The sequence below is a fragment of the Trifolium pratense genome, linkage group LG5 (genome assembly GCF_020283565.1).
Source record: "Trifolium pratense cultivar HEN17-A07 linkage group LG5, ARS_RC_1.1, whole genome shotgun sequence".
NCBI classification, from domain to species: domain Eukaryota; kingdom Viridiplantae; phylum Streptophyta; class Magnoliopsida; order Fabales; family Fabaceae; genus Trifolium; species Trifolium pratense.
The window spans coordinates 48,950,922-48,978,109 of record NC_060063.1 but is presented as its reverse complement, the minus strand read 5'-3'; the positions used below and the strand labels follow the sequence as shown (position 1 = coordinate 48,978,109).

Below are 27,188 nucleotides of genomic sequence, written 5' to 3'. Positions count from 1 at the left end.
AATAGCGTAGTTACATAGTAGTTTCATTTTATATAGTTTGTGAAATTTCAAAATGATTTCACGCCGCATTACGCGTTGCAGCAACCACAATGACCGCATTTGCAACAACCACAATCGTTACCGCAACCGCAACCGTTACTCTCATGCTCTTGTTTTTCTTTGCATTATTCTCAACAAACCAGTTATTGTGTTTGGGCTCCTTTTATGGTGAAAATGATCATGATTCATGATGAATTTGAAAACATAGAAGGGCGCTACAAAAAAGGCATGTGTTTGGCTTGAACCAACCTAACTATTCTCTTACAGTGTTACTGTTTTCAAAGTTTGTCTTTCATCCTTAAAAGTTAAAACCACTAGTTAGTTTTTGATGTTTAAGTTGTATGTATTCATTACCTTTACCTTACATGGAAAATGGATATAAACATCTAAAGGTTTGTGGAACTAGTGAGGCAGAAGTTGATGAAAGGAAAGTGATGAATAATTTAGCAAGTGAACTAAATTGTCGTCAAGTAATAAAATTTATAAGATTCATATCCACAGGGATTGTTTCGATCTCGACAAAACAATTAAATTAATTTAGGATTAATAGAAAGTATGCGAAAGGGGGGGATTTTCAGATTGAAGTAGTAACAATGACAATAATTAAAAGTGCAAGATATCGGAACGTGAACTTGTTAATAGAGAACGGCGATTAGGAATTATTTTGAATCTTCTCTTTGTCCCTGTCTGGTACTCTAGGTCCTAGCCCTCAACAATAAAATTCTTATAATTACGATAATTTAACAAAATAGACCGAGTCCAATTCCTTGGCTCATCGATCTCGTTTATCTAATATAGCACCCTAATTCCTTAGGCGAAACTAATATTATCAAAAGCATTAATGAACGTTAAATTCTTAATCATACCAACTAATTCTTTATTCCTAAAGCAATTACGATTGACAATCAGTTAATTTAGTTCCAGTTATAAAACCTAGGGTCAGTAGTGATTTATCCCTTAAAATCAATTCAATATTGGCCAAACAAAGAAAAGCAATAAACACAAAATTAACCGAATAATTATGAGTTTTTATTGAATAAACTAGAACACGTAGTTACATGGTTCAGATAGTTCCAAAGAGATTCATCAATAATTCCTAATCATATGAAATTAGCTACTCATAATTGAATTAATAAGCAACATAATAAAAATAAGAAACAAGACCATACGGCAGAAGCTATGTGGCTGCTTGTTGATAACGCCCCGCTCTGTTCCTTCCTTCTAGTGATGCGTGATTCTCCTATTTTCTCCCAAGTCTGCGTTCTCCCCTTTCTTAGGTTAAAGAACTCATATATATATATATATATATATATATAGGGGTTTTCTAACTTAGACCCTAGTTTGGTCTAAGTTAGCAAGGTGCACTTTTTCAATTGGACCAAAATACCCATTCTTTTAATTTTTGAAAAAATAGAGCAACAGGGGCATTTCTGTAATTTTACATAAAAAAAAACATAACAACACGCGCCCCACCTTCTTAAACAATTAATAGACGTGGATCCAGTGTCGCGCGCGTACGGAAGGACCATGGTTACAGACCGTTGATTTCCATCAGACAGCCAAGATGTGATCTCATTAAGACTGTCTGATCAATCAGACAGCCCAGATCATCCTGATCTATCAGATCATCCTGTCTGCGCCACACTAGATTATAAGCTGGAGAGAGAAAATTTTGCTTTTGAAAAGGCAGCCACGTGTCAGCATATGAATGGGTCTGCGTGATTTTTTCCATTTTATACTTTAAACTCGATTATTTCATCGTAAATTAATTTTTTATTTTTTATTTTTTATACCAAAATTCATAATTTTTTTTTCCTACAAATAGAGACTTGGTTCGTTTGATTTGGACACAAAAAACAAAAAACGCAATTTTTCACTACCTTAATCTCATTTTATTGTTTACTAAATACGTTACTTGTGTGTTGTAAACTCAACCAACTCACTGAAACCATTATACCAGGAAAATAGTAGATAATATTCTGGAACTTTTGGTATATTTTATGAAATTTTTGGAGACCTGAAACTATTTTTAGTTAATTAAATGAGATAAAACGGTAATTAAAAACTAATGTTTGCTTCTGAAACCATTTAATTGGTAGAATGGTTGCACATATTAGTATTCTGAAACCATTTTACTGGTAGAATGGTTTCAATGGGTAATTTATAAATTGTGTTTGCTTCTGAAACCATTTATCTAGTACAATGGTTTCAGAGAGTTGTAATCTGAAACCATTTTGCTGGTAGAATGGTTTCAGTAAGTTGATTATTAGTTATTTGCTTCTGAAACCATTTAGCTTGTAGAATGGTTGCACATAGTTGTATTCTGAAACCATTTTACTGGTAGAATGGTTTCAGTGAGTAATTTATTAATTGTGTTTGCTTCTGAAACCATTTATCTGGTACAATGGTTTCAGAGAGTTGTAATCTGAAACCATTTTGCTGGTAGAATGGTTTCAGTAAGTTGATTATTAGTTATTTGCTTCTGAAACCATTTAGCTTGTAGAATGGTTGCACATAGTTGTATTCTGAAACCATTTTACTGGTAGAATGGTTTCAGTGAGTAATTTATTAATTGTGTTTGCTTCTGAAACCATTTATCTGGTAGAATGGTTTCAGAGAGTTGTAATCTGAAACCATTTTGCTGGTAAAATGGTTTCAGTAAGTTGATTATTAGTTATTTGCTTCTGAAACCATTTAGCTTGTAGAATGGTTTCAGAGATTTGTACTCCGAAACCATTTTTCTGGTAGAATGGTTTCAGTGAGTTGATGTAAGGTAGTGAAAAATGAGATTAAGGTAGTGAAAAATTGGGTTTTTTTTTCTGTGTCCAAATCAAACGAACCAAGTCTCTATTTGTAGAGAAAAAAAAATTATGAATTTTGGTATAAAAAATAAAAAATAAAAAATTGATTTACGACGAAATAATCGAGTTTAAAGTAGTGAAAAATTGCGTTTTTTTTTCGGTGTCCAAATCAAACGAACCAAGTCTCTATTTGTAGAGAAAAAAAAATTATGAATTTTGGTATAAAAATTAAAAAATAAAAAATTAATTTACGACGAAATAATCGAGTTTAAAGTATTAAATGGAAAAAAATTAACGCAGCCAATAATAGCGTGACACGTGGCCTTTCTTTTTTAAAAGCTTTCTCTCTCCGCGTGTGGTCTTCACCCACGCGCGCCTGTCGGCGCGTGTGATGCACGCGCTTGGATTTTGGCAAATAACAGCGTGACACGTGTCCTGGGGGGGAAAAAGAAGTGGGGGGCGCGTGTAAAATTGCAGAAAATTACAGAAATGCCCCTGTTGCTCTATTCTTTCAAAAATTAAAAAAATGGGTATTTTTGTCCAACTCAAAAGGTGCACCTTGCTAACTTAGACCCAACTGGGTCTAAGTTAGCAGCCCCCATATATATATATATATGGGCTGTAGCAAATAAAGCATATCAAGCCTCTCCTTTTGACACATCATGTCCTTATTCATGCATATCAAAACGATTTGTTTTTTTAATAACGTGTCAGCACCTTATAGGCAGGTTGCATGGCTGGTCATATGCATGTGCAGCAGCAAATCGCGCCCCTATGTGATCCTTGTAGCAACGCGAGAAAAACAGGGGCGATAATCAGCTCAAATTCTTGGAATTTTTTTAAGTTATTTTTCTCCTTTGGTGTTTATCTTCAACTCTTTAAGGTATCAATTTCTTCAAATATTCTTCTCTTTGACCATGTAAAACTCTTTAAAACTAACTAAAAAGCATTAAAATTACAATTAAAAATAACAAATGACTGAATGTCATCAGAAAGATAGGGTAAGAGATGCTTTAAAATCCGCTCGCTAGAGCAGCTATGGATGGGATAACGAGTAACAAGAAGTGTGCGGAGTTAGAAAGAATGAATGAGACATGTGTTATGCACTATGATCATATTCTTGTTCACATCGCTTGTAATATACTCGTGTTTCTGCTTTGCGCAGGTTCAACACATATCGTTTTTTTTTTTTTTAAAGAAGCTAAATTAGCCCACCCAAATTCGCACTAGAGAGAATTGAATTTGGACCGGTAGGGAGATTGGCCTAGGAAGAGGAACCTGAATTTGGAAGAGAGAAATTCCGAAGGAGATTTGGCTTGAGTGAGATTAACGGAAGCAGAATGAAGCTAAATCCGCTTGTTATTATACTTGGACATACGCATCTCATGCAATGAGGATAGCCTCAACCTCTTCTAATTGAATTTCGTCAAACTTACTTTCAATAACCGAGATTATAGGACCATAATCACGAGGCAAACCTTCAAGAACAACATCAATGTGTTGTTAAGGAGGTATAAGATCACTAACTGAAGCCAGCGAGTCCACCAAAAGTTCGATGCAATTTATGATTTGACAAGAGTTTAAGGAACTTTCTGCCACTTAAAGCCAAACATGTTTATTCCATCTATCAAAAAAGCATTGCTCAAAAGAAGCACATACATAAACCTAATATGTTCATTTTAAACTAGGAATATATCCTGCCTAATGACAAAAAAATGATGTGAAAGCATCTTCTACAATCTATTCTAATTAACACCTAAAATATCATATATCAACTAGTACAATTTGTCAGAGTAAACAATGTTGCTGCTCCTTTTAGATCATGATCTTGTGCTTGAGCTTGTGTTTGTTGAATGTAGTCACCTTCTGCTTTAATTACTCCATCATTTATCTTAAACAAAACTGCTTCATCACTGCATATATCATTTAAGCAAAAAGCTTAATCATAGATGTTATTTATGTCAATCAGATCGCCAATATATTTTAGATATGAAATAATCATATATGCATATCTATTTTGTTTAAATTAATTATGACTTTTTAATCCTATATCAAATATCTCATTAGGGTTCGTTTCATCTGCAAAATATAAATACGGGACAAAATAGTACATGACAGTACAAAGCAGAACAACACATGACAAACGTTTAATGTATTGAACAAACTTTGTGTTGTACGATGTTTGGTGGACAAAAAGTTATTTTTGTATTTTTGACAACTTGTGCAAAGGACAAAAAGTTGTTCCGTGGTTTTGTGGGGGACAAGAATTTATGTTTTGTCTTGTCCCTTGACCGCCAGTTTATCGAGTAGCAGCAGGAACAATTTTAAAATCAATCACAGTACAAGAGAACAAGAGAAGTTGTCTTGTTCAGTCTCTTATTTTTTAGCAGATCAAATATACTATTAATCTCTACTCAAATTATCCATTATGGAAGCAATCATTATCCAATATGAACATATACATATTATTAGAAAGAGGAATGCCGAAATTGTAGATCAATTTCGATAAAATTTTTGTCTTTTGTTATAGGAAAATATTAATTGTTAGTAATTTATTAAGGGAGGGAGAATTTATTAGAAGCATGAATTGAACCCTAAACTTCCTACATAATAGTCTTCAGCATTCCAACTTATACCACTAATCTATACCTTGCAGAACTAATTTTCATCGATAATGCAACATTTGCTAATAAACATCATATAAATTAAAGAAAATGAAAGAAAAAAGAGAGCAAACCTGTGGTGAAGTATTTCTCCAGAGTCGAACCCTAATTCATTTCTTTCATCACAAGGTATATCAAGAATTGGCTTATGATCATACTCATCACTAGCATTACTACTTTGTCCATGCAATGACAAAGATGATAGAGAAATAGAACTTTGCATAGCCTCCCAATTATTAATATGTTGTTGCAAAGGAGTATTACTATTAATACTACTATTACTTTCATTCATCATAATGTATTGTTCTTGTTCATGTTCTTGTAATTGTGGCACAACCTGTTGTTGAACATTGTAATGATAATGAGCCGGTGCAGTAGCCGAAACAATAGATCCAGATGGATTATAAAAACCTAACAATGAATCTGAATTCATAAGAACTTGATCACCATAATTAACTACTTCTTGTTGTTGATGTTGATGAGATTGTTCTCGAAAAAATGCGAGTTGTTGAAGAACAAGATCAAGTTCTATTTTACAATATTCAATCTGGGTTTGAAGATCTTGAATATATTTATAACAACCACCAACAGGGTCATTGGCTCGCATATCAGATTGAAAAATGATTGTTCTCATGGCTTGATCTTTAAGAGGAGGATCAAGATTTTTTATGATTTTACTAATGTTACTAACACCAAATAATTTGTGTGCATTAAGGAATTGTCTTTGACGATCATGAGGAAAATAAGGTGCTAATATGCAATCAGGTGCACATTTTCTACGTTGGTATTTACATGCAGCACAAGCTTGAGTTGTGTTGTTGTTTTTGTTGATGTTAACATTGTTCATAGTTTTTTAGGAACAGAAAAAAAAGGGGAATTGGTGCGTTTCCGGAGGGGAAGGTGGTTGTTAGGAAGGAGATTAATTTTCTCTTCCCTTAATTTCTCTGTGTTTGGTTTGTTTTGAAGGATGAAAAGATGAGATGGAGAGAAATGAAAGGAGACACAGACATATATATTGATATAGAGATGTACACATATTTGATATTTCTCTTTAGGTGATGTTTGTTTTTATTTTTGGCTTTCGCATATATACGACACCATAGTTATTTTTATACCGGTCTCTGTTCGTCTTGTATAGAGACCTGGTTAATAATATATTTGCTGTTAAAAAAAATGTATTTAACTAACTTTATCAATATCTTTTTCTAGAATTGAAGAATATATATCTTGACCAAAAAAAAAATAATTTAGCATCGTTCCAAATACATACTTTTGGTTTTTATTTTTATTTTTATAAATAACTTATTAAATAGTCTTTATGAGTTTAATTCGGTTATTAAGGAATATCGCATTTTATATGCAAGATTTGGGTTCGAATTCCGAACATTGTCCTTAATATTCATTTAAGGATCGAATTTTTAGTTACTATATTACCCGACAAAAAAAAAAGAACTTACTCCCTCCGTCCCAAATTATAAGGTAAAAAATAAAAATCACATTTATTAAGAAAAAGTAAAATATGATAATTTGAAATATATTTTTGTGGATTTTTCTTGGAATAAGTTGCATGGGAAGGTGTAAAAACAATTCTTATCGGTTGTTGTTTATTGAGAAAATGGGAGAAAGAGAAAATTAAATGAAATTTGCATTTAATTTTATGAAATTAAGGAAAAAAACATTATTGAAAATAATTTTTCCCTTATAATTTGGGACAAAAAAATTGAAATTTTTTCCCTTATGATTTGGGACGGAGTGAGTATTAAATAATGGTGCTAAAGACAATAATGATACTAATTTAATGACCATTAGAGCATCCATAATGGAGCTCCTCGAGTTTTAGTACTTAACTGGGTTCCACGTATACACATTACTAATTTATTATTTTTTATTAATAGTATCTGATAAGTACTCAATTCCTTCAACTTAGCACCTCTTAAAAAGCTCTAAATTGGTCTCACTAATAACTCTATACTCCCTCCGTCCCAAATTATAAGGGATAAAAACCCATTTTTTTTTGTCCCAAATTATAAGAGAAAAAAATATTTTCAAAAATGTTTTTTCCTTATTTTCATAAAATTAAATGTAAATTGAATTTAATTTCTTCTCTCTCTCATTTTCTCAATAAACAACAATCAATAAAAATTGTTTTTACATCTTCCTATGCAACTTATTCCAATGAAAACCCACAAAAACATACTTCAAATTCTCATGTTTTACTTTTTCTTAATAAGTGTGATTTTTTTATTTTCCCTTATAATTTGGGACGGAGGGAGCATCTCATAAATAATTTTACATCTTTATAAGTAGGTCCCAAAAAAATATATTATAATGAGGAGAGAGAGAACCTATTTGAAAAGCAGTACCTATTAGGTACTCAATGGGTATTGCTCCAATGATAATACTTAATAAGTACCTATATAAGTACCTAATAGGTACTACCATCGAAGATGGTCTTACAATTGCATTTTAAAAAATTTGAACCGAGACTCCATAAACATTTCGAAAAATTTAATTTTATGTATTGAACAGTAAAACTAAGTGTGGTTGTCATAAATTGGTAACATTGTTGCGATCCGAGTTTAAATTTAGAACTTCATAATTGATAAGCTATACAAACAATTTATTATAAAGAGTTAATAGGTGTTTACTCCCCTATAATGTTATCGAATTTTGATTTATCCTATGTAATTATTTTTTTTGCAATTCCCCATTGTAATATGAAAATTCTCTTATTTTAACCTCTCATTTGACAACTAGGCATATGACTAAACAAAATTGATGATTTGGCATGCCTACGTGACCTTTATTTTATTTTTGATTAATTCCATTATTTACATATAGATAAATATTGCACATAATATTCCTAATTAATTTTTTAAAAGAAAAATAATAATAATAATAAAAACACATTATGTTCATAGCACAAATCCAAATCAACATGCTTCGGTCAAATTCACTTTTCAATTTTGAGTTAAATTTCTGAGAAAAGCAACAATCCACCGCAAAACTAACTCGTTCAGTAATTGAGTTAACTCGTTGCCATTAATGAACCACTATCAAGATCCACCAACTGGTTCCTACAACTCATGGTAGTGAGATCCTAGTCCGAAGCAGTACAATCATCGTTCTCAAGTTTCCTTTCTGACTTGAGACTCGTCTTCAACTCAGGAATTGCTTCTTCGGAAGTATCTCAATCTTTTTTAAAATTTACCATTTTGAGTCAATCTTAAAAGTATCTCAATCTTTTTGCTTCTTCGGAAGTACAATCATTTTTCTTCTTCATACTTATCATTTTAAAAGTATCTCAATTTTTTTTAAAATTTATCTTTTTGAGTTAATCTTAAATTTATAATTGCTTTTGTAATGAGACATCCAAACACTTTAATTTATAAAAATATTTTTAGTGTATATATTCAAACCTACAAGAGTTTATTAATGAGCATAAGAGCTTATATGATGTAAGCTTGTGTTAAAAGCTATAGTATTACAAACATTTCTATGAGTTGTTTATCCAAAGGGGCCTTAATATAAAATTAAGAATTTTACTTATAATTTGGAAATTTAAGTTTTATGAATATTAATTAAAGAAAATATGAAAGTGATATGAATATATATCATTAAATTAAAAAATCAATTTTAAATATTAACTAAATCATACACAATGCATTTTCTCTCATATATTCTCATGAATTAAACATGACAAAATCATGTATTTCAATTAAAAAATTAAGAATCAACAACTATATATCATCAATATATCTTGTAAAGAATAAGATGCCACATATTTTTTATGTATTAAATACGACTCTTGAAATCATGCATGGAATATGAAAATAAATATTATATATGATTGAAATCAAAGTGATCGTAAATTTCAACTCTTATTGTTTATTAATTTTTTTAAGAAATCCCTATTATATTTATATATTTATTATTTATCAAATACTTTATTGTGCAGTCCCGTAAGTTCAACTCAGTTGTTGGTAGCTACATGAGATATTATTGGAAGAGTCGGGTTCGAGCCCCAAATTCCCTACTTCTCAACATTGAGTCTAACCACTAGACTATCTGACAAAAAAAATAACTTATTGAGTCTACAAAAATAAAGTAATATATAATGTTTAATAATTGCATAAAATTGTGTAACAATTTATTATTTTATCAAAAAATAATTAATTATTTTCATATATAATTTTGTATTTTATAACCAAAAATTAATATCCCTCTAACTAATAACATAAATTATAAAAAATTAAGTGTTCTCTACATATTTTATATATAATATATGTATTACTAAAAAATTTAGTCCCTTTAAGTATGACCGAGTCAACCATCAAGATGGTCGTGCTTACTACTTAGAGTCAATACTGAATTCTAATACACATTAAAAAAATAGTAATCGTTGATATTTTTCTATTTCAAACATACTCTTAAAAATAATATAATTTTTTTTCCCTATTTCTCCCTTCATTCTCCTCCAAAGTCCTCCTAAAAGTTTCTTTTTCTCTATCTTTCCAAACAAAAGCTTAAAAAAATAATTATTTAATACACAAATGTGTTTAAGAAACTAGCACTGAATACACTTTCTTGAAATCTCAATTTTTCTTTTCAGTAAGTGTGAGAGTTTATTCGATGTTTATGTAGAAATTTCGTATACTATTCTCGTATATTTGTTCTTAAAATTTTGAATGAGTGTATTATTTATGTATTATTCTCATATATATATATATATATATATATATATATATATATATATATATATATATATATATATATATATATATATATATATATATATATATATATATATATATATATTTAGAATAAGTTAATAACCAAATCTTTGTTATGTAGCAAAGGGAAGTTAATCAATAACAGATTTAAAAAGGGAAGTTAATCAGTTAAAATCCGAAATTATTCAGATAAAAAATAATAATGATATCCTTAATCATAAGGTTAGTATTTTAGAAAATAATAATATTGTAATAAATAATAATGATTTAATAAAAAATCCCTCTTATCACTCTGAAGGCTATTTGAATATTATTCAAAGAGTTACTTCTCAAAAATGGTTTACTAAAATTACTTTGATAGTTAATAAAATCTTTGTTATGTAGCAAAGTTTATTTAGAATAAGACGAAAGTGCTACAGTGCCTTTGCAAGAATCTAACAAAATTTATTTAGCAAAGTTAATAATGACAAAATTATTTAGAATACAAGCATACTTTGCAATAAACTTTCGTCTTATTCTCAATGAGAGCACCAAGGTCGTGGCCGAGGAAGACATAGCAGAGGCATAGTGCCTTTGCAAGAATCTAACAATCCCCTATTTAGAATAAGACGAAAGTGCTACATACTTTGGTATCATCGCCTTTTTGAATCCAGGTAATGGACCTTCTTGGCTAAATCTTTGTTATGGAAGATTAAATATTTAATTAAAATCTGTTAAGTAATATAATTCTTATGAACCATTATCCATTGAATCCAACTTCAATATTTTATTTTAGTCAGAAATGATTTTAATGTTACTCGCTCTTTGTGGCATGTTGTAGGCTTGTTGTGCCGTTATTTTGTGCCTTTAGTGAGCTTGAGTATTTTTGTTTAAGATCATTACTGTATTAAAACAAAATTTTGCAGTTAGATTCTTTGAATAATAGATCATAAGGAAGATATTATTTATAAGATTTTAGTTATAATATTTAATCAACCATAACATGATAGCCAATCTTAATCTTTTTATTTTTCTTATGGAAGAAAATAATAATAATAATAACACTAAAAATGAAGAACTCATGGAATATCCCATGGATGCTGAAAGGTTAAATAAATGGATGGTTCCTTATGTACCTTCTAAACAAATTTATAAATTTGGATTATTTGATATATCAGCAAGATTTGCTGTTAAAACTTTGGAACAGACGGTTCAGGTTTCTAGTAATCACCAGACTATCAGATTATTGTCTAAAAAGGATTTAGAATCCTTTAAAGGATACAATTTTGTTCACATAGGTTTAATACAAATTGCTTTTAAACCTTTAACCTTATTAGGTTTAAATTCTAGTATAATGGCTTATGTTAGAGATAACAGATGTAAAAATTTTAAACAATCTTTGGCTGCAGTCATTGAAACTAGTCTGTGTCATGGACCGGTTTATTTTGATGTCTCTCCAAACTTAAGTTTATCCTTAACTGATAAACACATCAATGATGCTTTACAATTAAACATCCATACCAATGGTTATAATTTTAAACAAGGTAGTGAAGTTATTGCTGTATGTTATAGGATTTATTATAAAGTATTAAATACTTTAAATCCTAGGGTAAAACAAATAAGTTTTCCAGGAACTACAGCGCTAGTACAAACAAATTTGTTAACCTCAAATATTGCTACTAATAGAATGATCAGATGGGATGAAATTACATTCCCTGAGTCATGGTCCTTAAATCAGGTTGTAGATCCTGAACCTGTCCTTAATAAGGATATAGACCAAATCATCCAAACCACTGAAGGTGATGTAGAGGTAAAATTTAACTCTAGAAGAAGTTTCAGAATACCTAGAACTTTGTCTGAGAGACACTCAGAATCTGAATATTATTCAGCTCATTTTGCTCCTAGTAGAGCATCTACTTCTAGAATTAAAGAAGAATTTGAGACGGTTGAAAATATTTGTATAAGTGAAAATAAAATTCCACATGGTATTTACCAAAAATCTAATATTGAAGGTGGAAAATCTCCTACCCCTTCAGAGATGAGTTTTCATCTCCAAGAAGATTAGGTTTTATGGATCTAAGACCTAATAGTGCTTGGAGAAGACTCATCAATGATGAGTTTTATCATGAAAGATATACTGATTTTAGAAAATGGTATTTTAAGACTTTTAAACCCTGGGAATTAGCTCAGTTTAAAGAAGACTTTTATACTTATTTAAGTCAGACTCAAGATTATATTCCTTTTGTAAAATGGTTTACAAATTTTTTTGTTGAAAAAATGAAAAAAGAAATTATGGTTTTACAATCTAAATCTTGGACGACTTTAGAAGGAAATAATATTATTTCTCCTTTTCCCCCTGAGAAAACTCTAAGTTTGGGGAAAAATGTTGAAGCTACAGCCTATTTAACTGTACAGAGTAAAAAGACTGATAATAATATTAGCACTATTCAAGAATTTAATTCGATAATTAAATCTCAAAATTATACTAATAGTTTTTTAAATTGTATAGGAGACCAATTAATATATATTGAAAAAGAATTAGTTGATATGAAAAATCTTTTTGAAAAACAGATTTTGCAATACAAACAGAATTCTGAGAGAAAAGATTATGAAAAGGACCATAATGATATTCCTATTATACAACCTCCTGTTAATATAGAAGGATTTAAAATCCAAAAAGATAGTGATGAATTTATTAGTATATTAGATGAAAAGCTTAAACAATTACGTTTGAGTGTCATTAATAAAGACAACAGTTTATCAGAATATGATGAACCCGTTAATTTAAAAGATGTTGATCAATTAGCAGCTATGTTTGCCAATCAGGATATTAATGAAACTGTTAATATAAATCCTGTTTATGCTTCTAGAGCTTTAGATAAGCATTATTATAAAAGACCTTCTCCTCAAGATTTGCTTTTTGAGGAAACAGAGACTTTCCAGAATTCTTACTCTGGAAAATCCATTTATGAATGGAATATAGATGGATTAAATGATAAGCAAATCATTGATATAATACATAGAATGATTATGTATTCCACTGTCTGTAAACAACAAGGTAATTCAGACAGCTCTATAGCCTCATTTATTACTACGGGTTTTGTCGGTCAACTCAGAGGCTGGTGGGATCATTATCTTAGTGATGCCCAAAAGAAAGAAATTCTTTCTCATAAAAAAATTATTAAAATAGAAGAATCTAGTAGTTCTATGTTAGCTACCACAGCTATGACTGGTGAAGAAGATGCAGTTTATACACTATGTCTCTCTATTCTGCAACATTTTGTTGGAACCAATATTCCCATAGCTGAGAAGCTGAATACCCTTCTTCAAAACCTTAGATGTCCATCTTTAACACATTTTAGGTGGTATAAAGACACATTCCTGTCTAGAGTTTTTCAATTAACTAATCCTAATTCAGTTCATTGGAAATCAAAATTTATTGATGGTCTACCTCACTTATTTAGTGAAAAGGTAAGGCAGTCCCTTCGCAATAAAAATGACGGAGTTAATATAAATTACTCTGATTTGACCTACGGCCAAATTATTAGTGCCTGTGTAAATGAAGGATTAAGTTTATGTAATGACATAAAACTCAAAAACCAGTTGAAAAAACAACGTCTTACAGAGAAACACCAATTAGGAGAGTTTTGTGAACAATTTGCCTTTGACTTAGGGACACCTCCTTCTAAAGAGAAGAAGAGAATGAAATTAGGCAAAGAATGCAGAAACCCTAGAAAAAATAAGGGTTATACTAAACCTTTTAGAAAAAAAGGGCATAAATACAAAAAGGAGGTAGACAACAAACCTTATAAATCTTACCCTAAGAGGAAGAGAAAAACCAAGAATGTTTATTCTTTGGATTCTGGTAATAGAATACCTGTGTAAAAGCTTGGACATAGTCCCAATAATTAAAATATATATATTTTCCTTCGGCTACTTTAATAGCTTTTTCTCCATTTGGGTTAAATCCCCATTCTCTTGGGAGTAAAATCTTATTAATATGGCATTTTGAAAAATTTATAAAATTTTCTGGGTTGTTACCTTGATAATAATGAGTTATAGTTACAGATTCTGTAACATTTAATAGAATTTCTAAATTCGGCCTTGATTTTCCAAAAAGACCTGGATATCCCCTTGAATCTAGATACTTTGTTTTTACTGACCAACCATTATTATTGGCTTGGGTTATATCATCATGTTCAACATGCATAATTTTCTCTGTGACAGGATTTTCAAAATATTCCGAAACCTGTTCTGGATTATTAATCACAGTATCCTTATAAGTTATTAACTTATTTTGCTCATTTGAATTTGAAGAAGATGCTTCTTCTTTTCTGGGTGTTTGCTTATTTTTATTATAAGCAATTGTGGTCCAATCCCCTATTAGAGGAATGTTAGATTCTTGCAAAGGCACTATGCCTCTGCTATGTCTTCCTCGGCCACGACCTCTTCCCCCGTAGGGGCCTGACATCTTAGTCGCCCTGCAAAAATTCACGTGTAAGGTAATCAGCTAGAGAATTATTTTCTCCTTTAATGTATTGAATATCAAAATCAAAAGTAGATAATTGGGCTTGCCATCCTGCAAAAATTTGTTTTGCAACTAGATTTTTAACATCCTTTTCAATTATTGACTTAGCTGAACTACAATCAATCCTGAGTAAAAACTTTTGATTTAAAAGGTCACTTTGGAATTTAGAAATGCATTTTATAATGGATAGCATTTCTTTTTTTATAGTTGAATATTTTTTCTGAGTGTCATTCCATTTTCCAGAGGTAAATCTAACAAGGACTTCTTTCGAAGTTTCGGGTATAACCTGTTTCAGGATACCTCCATATCCTAAATTGGAGGCATCAGTCTCAACAACCTTAAAATATTTAGGATTAGCTAAGGATAAGCAAGGCAAACATTTAACTTTAGCTTTTATGTTTTTAACTGCCTGGGTATGATTCTCAGTCCAAGGGCCAGGTTTATTTTTAAGCCTGTTATAAAGAATTGCAGTATCTTCTGCTAGATTTTTATAATAGTCTGAAATATAATTCAAACTTCCCAAAAATCTTTGTAATTGGGTTTTATCAATGATAACGTCGGGAAATTTAGAAGCAAATTCAATACTTCTACTAATAGGAACTATTGTTCCTTGATTAATTTCATGTCCTAAAAATCTGACTTTTGTTTGAAAAAGTTTCATTTTGGGTGCAGATAAAACAAGACCATTATGTATAATAATGTTTTTAAATATTTTTAAATGTTTAAAATGCTGATCTAGGGATTTAGAAAAGACTAACACATCATCAATATAAACAATAATAAAATCTGAATAAGGATTAAAAATATCATTCATTATATTCTGGAATTCAGAAGGGGCATTCTTTAATCCAAAAGGAAGGACATTCCATTCATAATGTCCAAAAGGAACTGCAAAAGCTGTTTTATATCTATCAGTTTCATTAATCTGAATTTGCCAATATCCAGACTTCATGTCAAATTTTGAAAATATTAATGAGTCATTTAACCTATCTAATAAGTCTTTCTTATTAGGAATAGGATATCTAATCCATTTTAAAACCTTATTAAGGGGTTTATAATTGATAACAAGTCTAGGAACACCTCGTTCCTTTTCAGCTGCCTTATTCACATAAAAAGCAGTACAACTCCAAGGGGATTTTGAAGTTCTAATTAATTTTTTGTTAAGTAAAGATTCTATTTCATTTTTACATAAATCAAGATATTCTTGATTCATTTGGGCTGGTCTAGCCTTAGTAGGAATCTGACTTTCTTTAAAGTCTTCCTCATAGGGTAAAGAAACAACATGTTGTTTTCTATTCCAAAAAGCATTAGGAAGATCATTACAAACTTCGGTTTGAAATTGACTTTCCAATTTCCTAATTTGAATTTTAATCTTCTCATCATCAAGTTGATTTTTAATATTGAAAATATTAATTTCTTCTTTAAGGAAACATATTTGTTTTTCTTTTTTCTTTAAAAGTAAATCTCTTACCTCATTAAGCATTCTAGTTTGAGGGTCAGAAATAAAATCAAAAGTAATTTTTCGGTTTTCCAAAATAGTTGTGATGCCCTTTTGATCAATCTTAATTATAGGCATTATCATATGTAAAAAAGGAGTAGAATCTTTATGTAAAAAAGGAATAGACTTTCGTCTTATTCTAAATAAACTTTGCTACATACTTTGGTATCAGAGCCTTTTTGAATCCAGGTAATGGACCTTCTTGGCTAAATCTGTGTCATGGACCGGTTTATTTTGATGTCTCTCCAAACTTAAGTTTATCCTTAACTGATAAACACATCAATGATGCTTTACAATTAAACATCCATACCAATGGTTATAATTTTAAACAAGGTAGTGAAGTTATTGCTGTATGTTATAGGATTTATTATAAAGTATTAAATACTTTAAATCCTAGGGTAAAACAAATAAGTTTTCCAGGAACTACAGCGCTAGTACAAACAAATTTGTTAACCTCAAATATTGCTACTAATAGAATGATCAGTTGGGATGAAATTACATTCCCTGAGTCATGGTCCTTAAATCAGGTTGTAGATCCTGAACCTGTCCTTAATAAGGATATAGACCAAATCATCCAAACCACTGAAACTTCTTCTAGAGTTAAATTTTACGTCTACATCACCTTCAGTGGTTTGGATGATTTGGTCTATATCCTTATTAAGGACAGGTTCAGGATCTACAACCTGATTTAAGGACCATGACTCAGGGAATGTAATTTCATCCCAACTGATCATTCTATTAGTAGCAATATTTGAGGTTAACAAATTTGTTTGTACTAGCGCTGTAGTTCCTGGAAAACTTATTTGTTTTACCCTAGGATTTAAAGTATTTAATACTTTATAATAAATCCTATAACATACAGCAATAACTTCACTACCTTGTTTAAAATTATAACCATTGGTATGGATGTTTAATTGTAAAGCATCATTGATGTGTTTATCAGTTAAGGATAAACTTAAGTTTGGAGAGACATCAAAATAAACCGGTCCATGACACAGACTAGTTTCAATGACTGCAGCCAAAGATTGTTTAAAATTTTTACATCTGTTATCTCTAACATAAGCCATTATACTAGAATTTAAACCTAATAAGGTTAAAGGTTTAAAAGCAATTTGTATTAAACCTATGTGAACAAAATTGTATCCTTTAAAGGATTCTAAATCCTTTTTAGACAATAATCTGATAGTCTGGTGATTACTAGAAACCTGAACCGTCTGTTCCAAAGTTTTAACAGCAAATCTTGCTGATATATCAAATAATCCAAATTTATAAATTTGTTTAGAAGGTACATAAGGAACCATCCATTTATTTAACCTTTCAGCATCCATGGGATATTCCATGAGTTCTTCATTTTTAGTGTTATTATTATTATTATTATTTTCTTCCATAAGAAAAATAAAAAGATTAAGATTGGCTATCATGTTATGGTTGATTAAATATTATAACTAAAATCTTATAAATAATATCTTCCTTATGATCTATTATTCAAAGAATCTAACTGCAAAATTTTGTTTTAATACAGTAATGATCTTAAACAAAAATACTCAAGCTCACTAAAGGCACAAAATAACGGCACAACAAGCCTACAACATGCCACAAAGAGCGAGTAACATTAAAATCATTTCTGACTAAAATAAAATATTGAAGTTGGATTCAATGGATAATGGTTCATAAGAATTATATTACTTAACAGATTTTAATTAAATATTTAATCTTCCATAACAAAGATTTAGCCAAGAAGGTCCATTACCTGGATTCAAAAAGGCGATGATACCAAAGTATGTAGCAAAGTTTATTTAGAATAAGACGAAAGTGCTACAGTGCAAATAGTGTTCCATATTTCCCTATAAAAAGTTGGCCATTATGTATCACTTGTCATAAGTGCGGAAAAGTTGGCCATTATGCTAACGAATGTTTGACTAAGAAAGCCCTCAATAATATTGAGGATGAGGATCTTAGAAATCATTTACAAAAAATTTTATTACTAAACTCAGATCATGAGTCTGAAGAATCTGATTATATGTTAGAAATTAATGAGGAATCTGATTATAGGTCAGATGAAAATGAGGAATTAAGCACTGGAGATAGTGATTCAGACAATAAGAATTGTCAATGTAATGAGTTAGATTACTGGAAATCCATTGTTAACATGAATGGATTAAATGTTCTTACCTCAGAACAAGATCAAGCTTTAAAAGTCTTAGAGTCTATTTCAGATAATAATCTGAAAAGGAAAATGATTGAATTTCTGATTAAAGAAAATTCCAGGGAAAAATCTCCCATGATTAGTGAAGCTCCCTACCAGCTCAGTGAAGTCTTATCTAGATTTCAACAGGTTAATATCAAAGAAACTCCGGTTTCAATAACAGATTTAAAAAGGGAAGTTAATCAGTTAAAATCCGAAATTATTCAGATAAAAAATAATAATGATATCCTTAATCATAAGGTTAGTATTTTAGAAAATAATAATATTGTAATAAATAATAATGATTTAATAAAAAATCCCTCTTATCACTCTGAAGGCTATTTGAATATTATTCAAAGAGTTACTTCTCAAAAATGGTTTACTAAAATTACTTTGATAGTTAATAAAATCTTTGTTTTAAAAGATGAAGTAGCCCTTATTGATAGTGGAGCAGATCTTAATTGTATTCAGGAGGGTATTATCCCTACAAAATATTTTGTCAAAACTACCCAAAGTCTTACCCAGGCTGGTGTAAGTAAACTTCAAGTTAATTTCAAACTTGATAATACTTATATTTGTAAAGATAATATTTGCTTACCAACTCCATTTATTTTGGTAAAAGATTTAACCCATAGGATTATTTTGGGTACTCCTTTTTTACATATGATAATGCCTATAATTAAGATTGATCAAAAGGGCATCACAACTATTTTGGAAAACCGAAAAATTACTTTTGATTTTATTTCTGACCCTCAAACTAGAATGCTTAATGAGGTAAGAGATTTACTTTTAAAGAAAAAAGAAAAACAAATATGTTTCCTTAAAGAAGAAATTAATATTTTCAATATTAAAAATCAACTTGATGATGAGAAGATTAAAATTCAAATTAGGAAATTGGAAAGTCAATTTCAAACCGAAGTTTGTAATGATCTTCCTAATGCTTTTTGGAATAGAAAACAACATGTTGTTTCTTTACCCTATGAGGAAGACTTTAAAGAAAGTCAGATTCCTACTAAGGCTAGACCAGCCCAAATGAATCAAGAATATCTTGGTTTATGTAAAAATGAAATAGAATCTTTACTTAACAAAAAATTAATTAGAACTTCAAAATCCCCTTGGAGTTGTACTGCTTTTTATGTGAATAAGGCAGCTGAAAAGGAACGAGGTGTTCCTAGACTTGTTATCAATTATAAACCCCTTAATAAGGTTTTAAAATGGATTAGATATCCTATTCCTAATAAGAAAGACTTATTAGATAGGTTAAATGACTCATTAATATTTTCAAAATTTGACATGAAGTCTGGATATTGGCAAATTCAGATTAATGAAACTGATAGATATAAAACAGCTTTTGCAGTTCCTTTTGGACATTATGAATGGAATGTCCTTCCTTTTGGATTAAAGAATGCCCCTTCTGAATTCCAGAATATAATGAATGATATTTTTAATCCTTATTCAGATTTTATTATTGTTTATATTGATGATGTGTTAGTCTTTTCTAAATCCCTAGATCAGCATTTTAAACATTTAAAAATATTTAAAAACATTATTATACATAATGGTCTTGTTTTATCTGCACCCAAAATGAAACTTTTTCAAACAAAAGTCAGATTTTTAGGACATGAAATTAATCAAGGAACAATAGTTCCTATTAGTAGAAGTATTGAATTTGCTTCTAAATTTCCCGACGTTATCATTGATAAAACCCAATTACAAAGATTTTTGGGAAGTTTGAATTATATTTCAGACTATTATAAAAATCTAGCAGAAGATACTGCTATTCTTTATAACAGGCTTAAAAATAAACCTGGCCCTTGGACTGAGAATCATACCCAGGCAGTTAAAAACATAAAAGCTAAAGTTAAATGTTTGCCTTGCTTATCCTTAGCTAATCCTAAATATTTTAAGGTTGTTGAGACTGATGCCTCCAATTTAGGATATGGAGGTATCCTGAAACAGGTTATACCCGAAACTTCGAAAGAAGTCCTTGTTAGATTTACCTCTGGAAAATGGAATGACACTCAGAAAAAATATTCAACTATAAAAAAAGAAATGCTATCCATTATAAAATGCATTTCTAAATTCCAAAGTGACCTTTTAAATCAAAAGTTTTTACTCAGGATTGATTGTAGTTCAGCTAAGTCAATAATTGAAAAGGATGTTAAAAATCTAGTTGCAAAACAAATTTTTGCAGGATGGCAAGCCCAATTATCTGCTTTTGATTTTGATATTCAATACATTAAAGGAGAAAATAATTCTCTAGCTGATTACCTTACACGTGAATTTTTGCAGGGCGACTAAGATGTCAGGCCCCTACGGGGGAAGAGGTCGTGGCCGAGGAAGACATAGCAGAGGCATAGTGCCTTTGCAAGAATCTAACATTCCTCTAATAGGGGATTGGACCACAATTGCTTATAATAAAAATAAGCAAACACCCAGAAAAGAAGAAGCATCTTCTTCAAATTCAAATGAGCAAAATAAGTTAATAACTTATAAGGATACTGTGATTAATAATCCAGAACAGGTTTCGGAATATTTTGAAAATCCTGTCACAGAGAAAATTATGCATGTTGAACATGATGATATAACCCAAGCCAATAATAATGGTTGGTCAGTAAAAACAAAGTATCTAGATTCAAGGGGATATCCAGGTCTTTTTGGAAAATCAAGGCCGAATTTAGAAATTCTATTAAATGTTACAGAATCTGTAACTATAACTCATTATTATCAAGGTAACAACCCAGAAAATTTTATAAATTTTTCAAAATGCCATATTAATAAGATTTTACTCCCAAGAGAATGGGGATTTAACCCAAATGGAGAAAAAGCTATTAAAGTAGCCGAAGGAAAATATATATATTTTAATTATTGGGACTATGTCCAAGCTTTTACACAGGTATTCTATTACCAGAATCCAAAGAATAAACATTCTTGGTTTTTCTCAATCAACCCAAATATTTTGGCTTCTGAAATACCAAATTGGTTTTTTGAGTGGTGGATCAAATTTGGTCCTTCTCTAGAAATTTTACCAAAGGAATTATTAGAGCTTTATAATTTTTGGTGTGATAATAGTTCTTTAATTTTAAAGATCGCTTCAGATAATTTAATTACAGGACAATGTCCAGCTTTATTCTTTATAAAGTTCCAAATTCCATGGATTTGGAGGTGGTCTTTGAAGATTTCAAAAGATCGGTTTAATATTCCAATCCTAGAAAGAAACTTTTTCTTTAAATGGTGGAATAAAATGTCCCCAGAAGATATTCAAAATATTGTTAGCAGTATTAATAATTCAATTCAGGAAGATAAATCCAAGAAAGGTGGTCAAGAGGCTACTCAATTCTCTCTAGATCAAATGAAGAGCTATTTCCAAAAGAAATATCCCAATGAATCTGAAGACGAGATTATGATCAGGACTCTTGATCATATGAAATCCCAGTTTTTGAAGACATTTCCTTCATGCAAAGAAGATACAATGTCGACATCTTCTCAGGGTTCAATAGACATCCTAGCAGGAGAATCTCAATCTCCCACTCCAGAAGATTTCTGGGACAGTCTCATAGAAGGCGTGGCTCAAGGGAAGAGGACACGTGGTTAATTTTCTCCCGTTAAGAAAAATTCATTTCAAGGAAGCAAATGATGTTGCCGGCAAAATTACACCACTTTAAAAAAGTTGTTTGTTTTATGTTGTAATTTTCTTTTTTTTTATTTCAAAGTTAATAAGTGTGTCGATGGGGCCCTCAGTGTACCCGGCATTATTAACTTTTGTCGTATGCTTGTATTATTAATTTTGTCATTTTTATTTACTGGTTGCTTTAGGTAAGAAGCACCTTTTACCGGAACAAATAGTGTTCCATATTTCCCTATAAAAAGGGAATTTGTTTCTCAACTTAGACACCACTTTCGTTTGTAACCAACTTTGTAAAATAACTCTTTATAAGAATTAAATTTCTAATATCTTTCTTTTAAACTCTCTCCATCTTGAGGAGAAGGTCTTTTATAATAATGCTTATCTAAAGCTCTAGAAGCATAAACAGGATTTATATTAACAGTTTCATTAATATCCTGATTGGCAAACATAGCTGCTAATTGATCAACATCTTTTAAATTAACGGGTTCATCAGATTCTGATAAACTGTGCTACATACTTTGGTATCAGAGCCTGGTTGGATCATTATCTTAGTGATGCCCAAAAGAAAGAAATTCTTTCTCATAAAAAAATTATTAAAATAGAAGAATCTAGTAGTTCTATGTTAGCTACCACAGCTATGACTGGTGAAGAAGATGCAGTTTATACACTATGTCTCTCTATTCTGCAACATTTTGTTGGAACCAATATTCCCATAGCTGAGAAGCTGAATACCCTTCTTCAAAACCTTAGATGTCCATCTTTAACACATTTTAGGTGGTATAAAGACACATTCCTGTCTAGAGTTTTTCAATTAACTAATCCTAATTCAGTTCATTGGAAATCAAAATTTATTGATGGTCTACCTCACTTATTTAGTGAAAAGGTAAGGCAGTCCCTTCGCAATAAAAATGACGGAGTTAATATAAATTACTCTGATTTGACCTACGGCCAAATTATTAGTGCCTGTGTAAATGAAGGATTAAGTTTATGTAATGACATAAAACTCAAAAACCAGTTGAAAAAACAACGTCTTACAGAGAAACACCAATTAGGAGAGTTTTGTGAACAATTTGCCTTTGACTTAGGGACACCTCCTTCTAAAGAGAAGAAGAGAATGAAATTAGGCAAAGAATGCAGAAACCCTAGAAAAAATAAGGGTTATACTAAACCTTTTAGAAAAAAAGGGCATAAATACAAAAAGGAGGTAGACAACAAACCTTATAAATCTTACCCTAAGAGGAAGAGAAAAGCCAAGAAATTAGGTATCACTTGTCATAAGTGCGGAAAAGTTGGCCATTATGCTAACGAATGTTTGACTAAGAAAGCCCTCAATAATATTGAGGATGAGGATCTTAGAAATCATTTACAAAAAATTTTATTACTAAACTCAGATCATGAGTCTGAAGAATCTGATTATATGTCAGAAATTAATGAGGAATCTGATTATAGGTCAGAAGAAAATGAGGAATTAAGCACTGGAGATAGTGATTCAGACAATAAGAATTGTCAATGTAATGAGTTAGATTACTGGAAATCCATTGTTAACATGAATGGATTAAATGTTCTTACCTCAGAACAAGATCAAGCTTTAAAAGTCTTAGAGTCTATTTCAGATAATAATCTGAAAAGGAAAATGATTGAATTTCTGATTAAAGAAAATTCCAGGGAAAAATCTCCCATGATTAGTGAAGCTCCCTACCAGCTCAGTGAAGTCTTATCTAGATTTCAACAGGTTAATATCAAAGAAACTCTGGTTTCAATAACAGATTTAAAAAGGGAAGTTAATCAGTTAAAATCCGAAATTATTCAGATAAAAAATAATAATGATATCCTTAATCATAAGGTTAGTATTTTAGAAAATAATAATATTGTAATAAATAATAATGATTTAATAAAAAATCCCTCTTATCACTCTGAAGGCTATTTGAATATTATTCAAAGAGTTACTTCTCAAAAATGGTTTACTAAAATTACTTTGATAGTTAATAAAATCTTTGTTTTAAAAGATGAAGTAGCCCTTATTGATAGTGGAGCAGATCTTAATTGTATTCAGGAGGGTATTATCCCTACAAAATATTTTGTCAAAACTACCCAAAGTCTTACCCAGGCTGGTGGAAGTAAACTTCAAGTTAATTTCAAACTTGATAATACTTATATTTGTAAAGATAATATTTGCTTACCAACTCCATTTATTTTGGTAAAAGATTTAACCCATAGGATTATTTTGGGTACTCCTTTTTTACATATGATAATGCCTATAATTAAGATTGATCAAAAGGGCATCACAACTATTTTGGAAAACCGAAAAATTACTTTTGATTTTATTTCTGACCCTCAAACTAGAATGCTTAATGAGGTAAGAGATTTACTTTTAAAGAAAAAAGAAAAACAAATATGTTTCCTTAAAGAAGAAATTAATATTTTCAATATTAAAAATCAACTTGATGATGAGAAGATTAAAATTCAAATTAGGAAATTGGAAAGTCAATTTCAAACCGAAGTTTGTAATGATCTTCCTAATGCTTTTTGGAATAGAAAACAACATGTTGTTTCTTTACCCTATGAGGAAGACTTTAAAGAAAGTCAGATTCCTACTAAGGCTAGACCAGCCCAAATGAATCAAGAATATCTTGATTTATGTAAAAATGAAATAGAATCTTTACTTAACAAAAAATTAATTAGAACTTCAAAATCCCCTTGGAGTTGTACTGCTTTTTATGTGAATAAGGCAGCTGAAAAGGAACGAGGTGTTCCTAGACTTGTTATCAATTATAAACCCCTTAATAAGGTTTTAAAATGGATTAGATATCCTATTCCTAATAAGAAAGACTTATTAGATAGGTTAAATGACTCATTAATATTTTCAAAATTTGACATGAAGTCTGGATATTGGCAAATTCAGATTAATGAAACTGATAGATATAAAACAGCTTTTGCAGTTCCTTTTGGACATTATGAATGGAATGTCCTTCCTTTTGGATTAAAGAATGCCCCTTCTGAATTCCAGAATATAATGAATGATATTTTTAATCCTTATTCAGATTTTATTATTGTTTATATTGATGATGTGTTAGTCTTTTCTAAATCCCTAGATCAGCATTTTAAACATTTAAAAATATTTAAAAACATTATTATACATAATGGTCTTGTTTTATCTGCACCCAAAATGAAACTTTTTCAAACAAAAGTCAGATTTTTAGGACATGAAATTAATCAAGGAACAATAGTTCCTATTAGTAGAAGTATTGAATTTGCTTCTAAATTTCCCGACGTTATCATTGATAAAACCCAATTACAAAGATTTTTGGGAAGTTTGAATTATATTTCAGACTATTATAAAAATCTAGCAGAAGATACTGCAATTCTTTATAACAGGCTTAAAAATAAACCTGGCCCTTGGACTGAGAATCATACCCAGGCAGTTAAAAACATAAAAGCTAAAGTTAAATGTTTGCCTTGCTTATCCTTAGCTAATCCTAAATATTTTAAGGTTGTTGAGACTGATGCCTCCAATTTAGGATATGGAGGTATCCTGAAACAGGTTATACCCGAAACTTCGAAAGAAGTCCTTGTTAGATTTACCTCTGGAAAATGGAATGACACTCAGAAAAAATATTCAACTATAAAAAAAGAAATGCTATCCATTATAAAATGCATTTCTAAATTCCAAAGTGACCTTTTAAATCAAAAGTTTTTACTCAGGATTGATTGTAGTTCAGCTAAGTCAATAATTGAAAAGGATGTTAAAAATCTAGTTGCAAAACAAATTTTTGCAGGATGGCAAGCCCAATTATCTACTTTTGATTTTGATATTCAATACATTAAAGGAGAAAATAATTCTCTAGCTGATTACCTTACACGTGAATTTTTGCAGGGCGACTAAGATGTCAGGCCCCTACGGGGGAAGAGGTCGTGGCCGAGGAAGACATAGCAGAGGCATAGTGCCTTTGCAAGAATCTAACATTCCTCTAATAGGGGATTGGACCACAATTGCTTATAATAAAAATAAGCAAACACCCAGAAAAGAAGAAGCATCTTCTTCAAATTCAAATGAGCAAAATAAGTTAATAACTTATAAGGATACTGTGATTAATAATCCAGAACAGGTTTCGGAATATTTTGAAAATCCTGTCACAGAGAAAATTATGCATGTTGAACATGATGATATAACCCAAGCCAATAATAATGGTTGGTCAGTAAAAACAAAGTATCTAGATTCAAGGGGATATCCAGGTCTTTTTGGAAAATCAAGGCCGAATTTAGAAATTCTATTAAATGTTACAGAATCTGTAACTATAACTCATTATTATCAAGGTAACAACCCAGAAAATTTTATAAATTTTTCAAAATGCCATATTAATAAGATTTTACTCCCAAGAGAATGGGGATTTAACCCAAATGGAGAAAAAGCTATTAAAGTAGCCGAAGGAAAATATATATATTTTAATTATTGGGACTATGTCCAAGCTTTTACACAGGTATTCTATTACCAGAATCCAAAGAATAAACATTCTTGGTTTTTCTCAATCAACCCAAATATTTTGGCTTCTGAAATACCAAATTGGTTTTTTGAGTGGTGGATCAAATTTGGTCCTTCTCTAGAAATTTTACCAAAGGAATTATTAGAGCTTTATAATTTTTGGTGTGATAATAGTTCTTTAATTTTAAAGATCGCTTCAGATAATTTAATTACAGGACAATGTCCAGCTTTATTCTTTATAAAGTTCCAAATTCCATGGATTTGGAGGTGGTCTTTGAAGATTTCAAAAGATCGGTTTAATATTCCAATCCTAGAAAGAAACTTTTTCTTTAAATGGTGGAATAAAATGTCCCCAGAAGATATTCAAAATATTGTTAGCAGTATTAATAATTCAATTCAGGAAGATAAATCCAAGAAAGGTGGTCAAGAGGCTACTCAATTCTCTCTAGATCAAATGAAGAGCTATTTCCAAAAGAAATATCCCAATGAATCTGAAGACGAGATTATGATCAGGACTCTTGATCATATGAAATCCCAGTTTTTGAAGACATTTCCTTCATGCAAAGAAGATACAATGTCGACATCTTCTCAGGGTTCAATAGACATCCTAGCAGGAGAATCTCAATCTCCCACTCCAGAAGATTTCTGGGACAG

General features: G+C 30.4%; 1 protein-coding gene across 1 annotated transcript; it reads right to left on the bottom strand.

Annotated features, from left to right (window-relative positions):
* Positions 1–4,611: 4,611 nt before the first annotated feature.
* On the bottom strand, positions 4,612–6,350 carry LOC123884505 (LOB domain-containing protein 22-like). The gene is made up of 2 exons (XM_045933612.1): positions 5,578–6,350; positions 4,612–4,753 (listed from the first exon to the last, which is right to left on the bottom strand). The coding sequence occupies exons 1-2, from the start codon at positions 6,348–6,350 to the stop codon at positions 4,612–4,614; spliced, it is 915 nt and encodes a 304-aa protein (XP_045789568.1).
* Between the last annotated feature and the right edge of the window lie 20,838 nt (positions 6,351–27,188).

Coding starts and splice junctions, on each gene's coding strand:
- LOC123884505 (XM_045933612.1), bottom strand. CDS start 6,350: ATGAACAATGTTAACATCAACAAAAACAACAACACAACTCAAGCTTGT. Junction 4,754..5,577: donor GGAGAAATACTTCACCACAG/GTTTGCTCTCTT, acceptor TGATATATGCAG/TGATGAAGCAGTTTTGTTTA.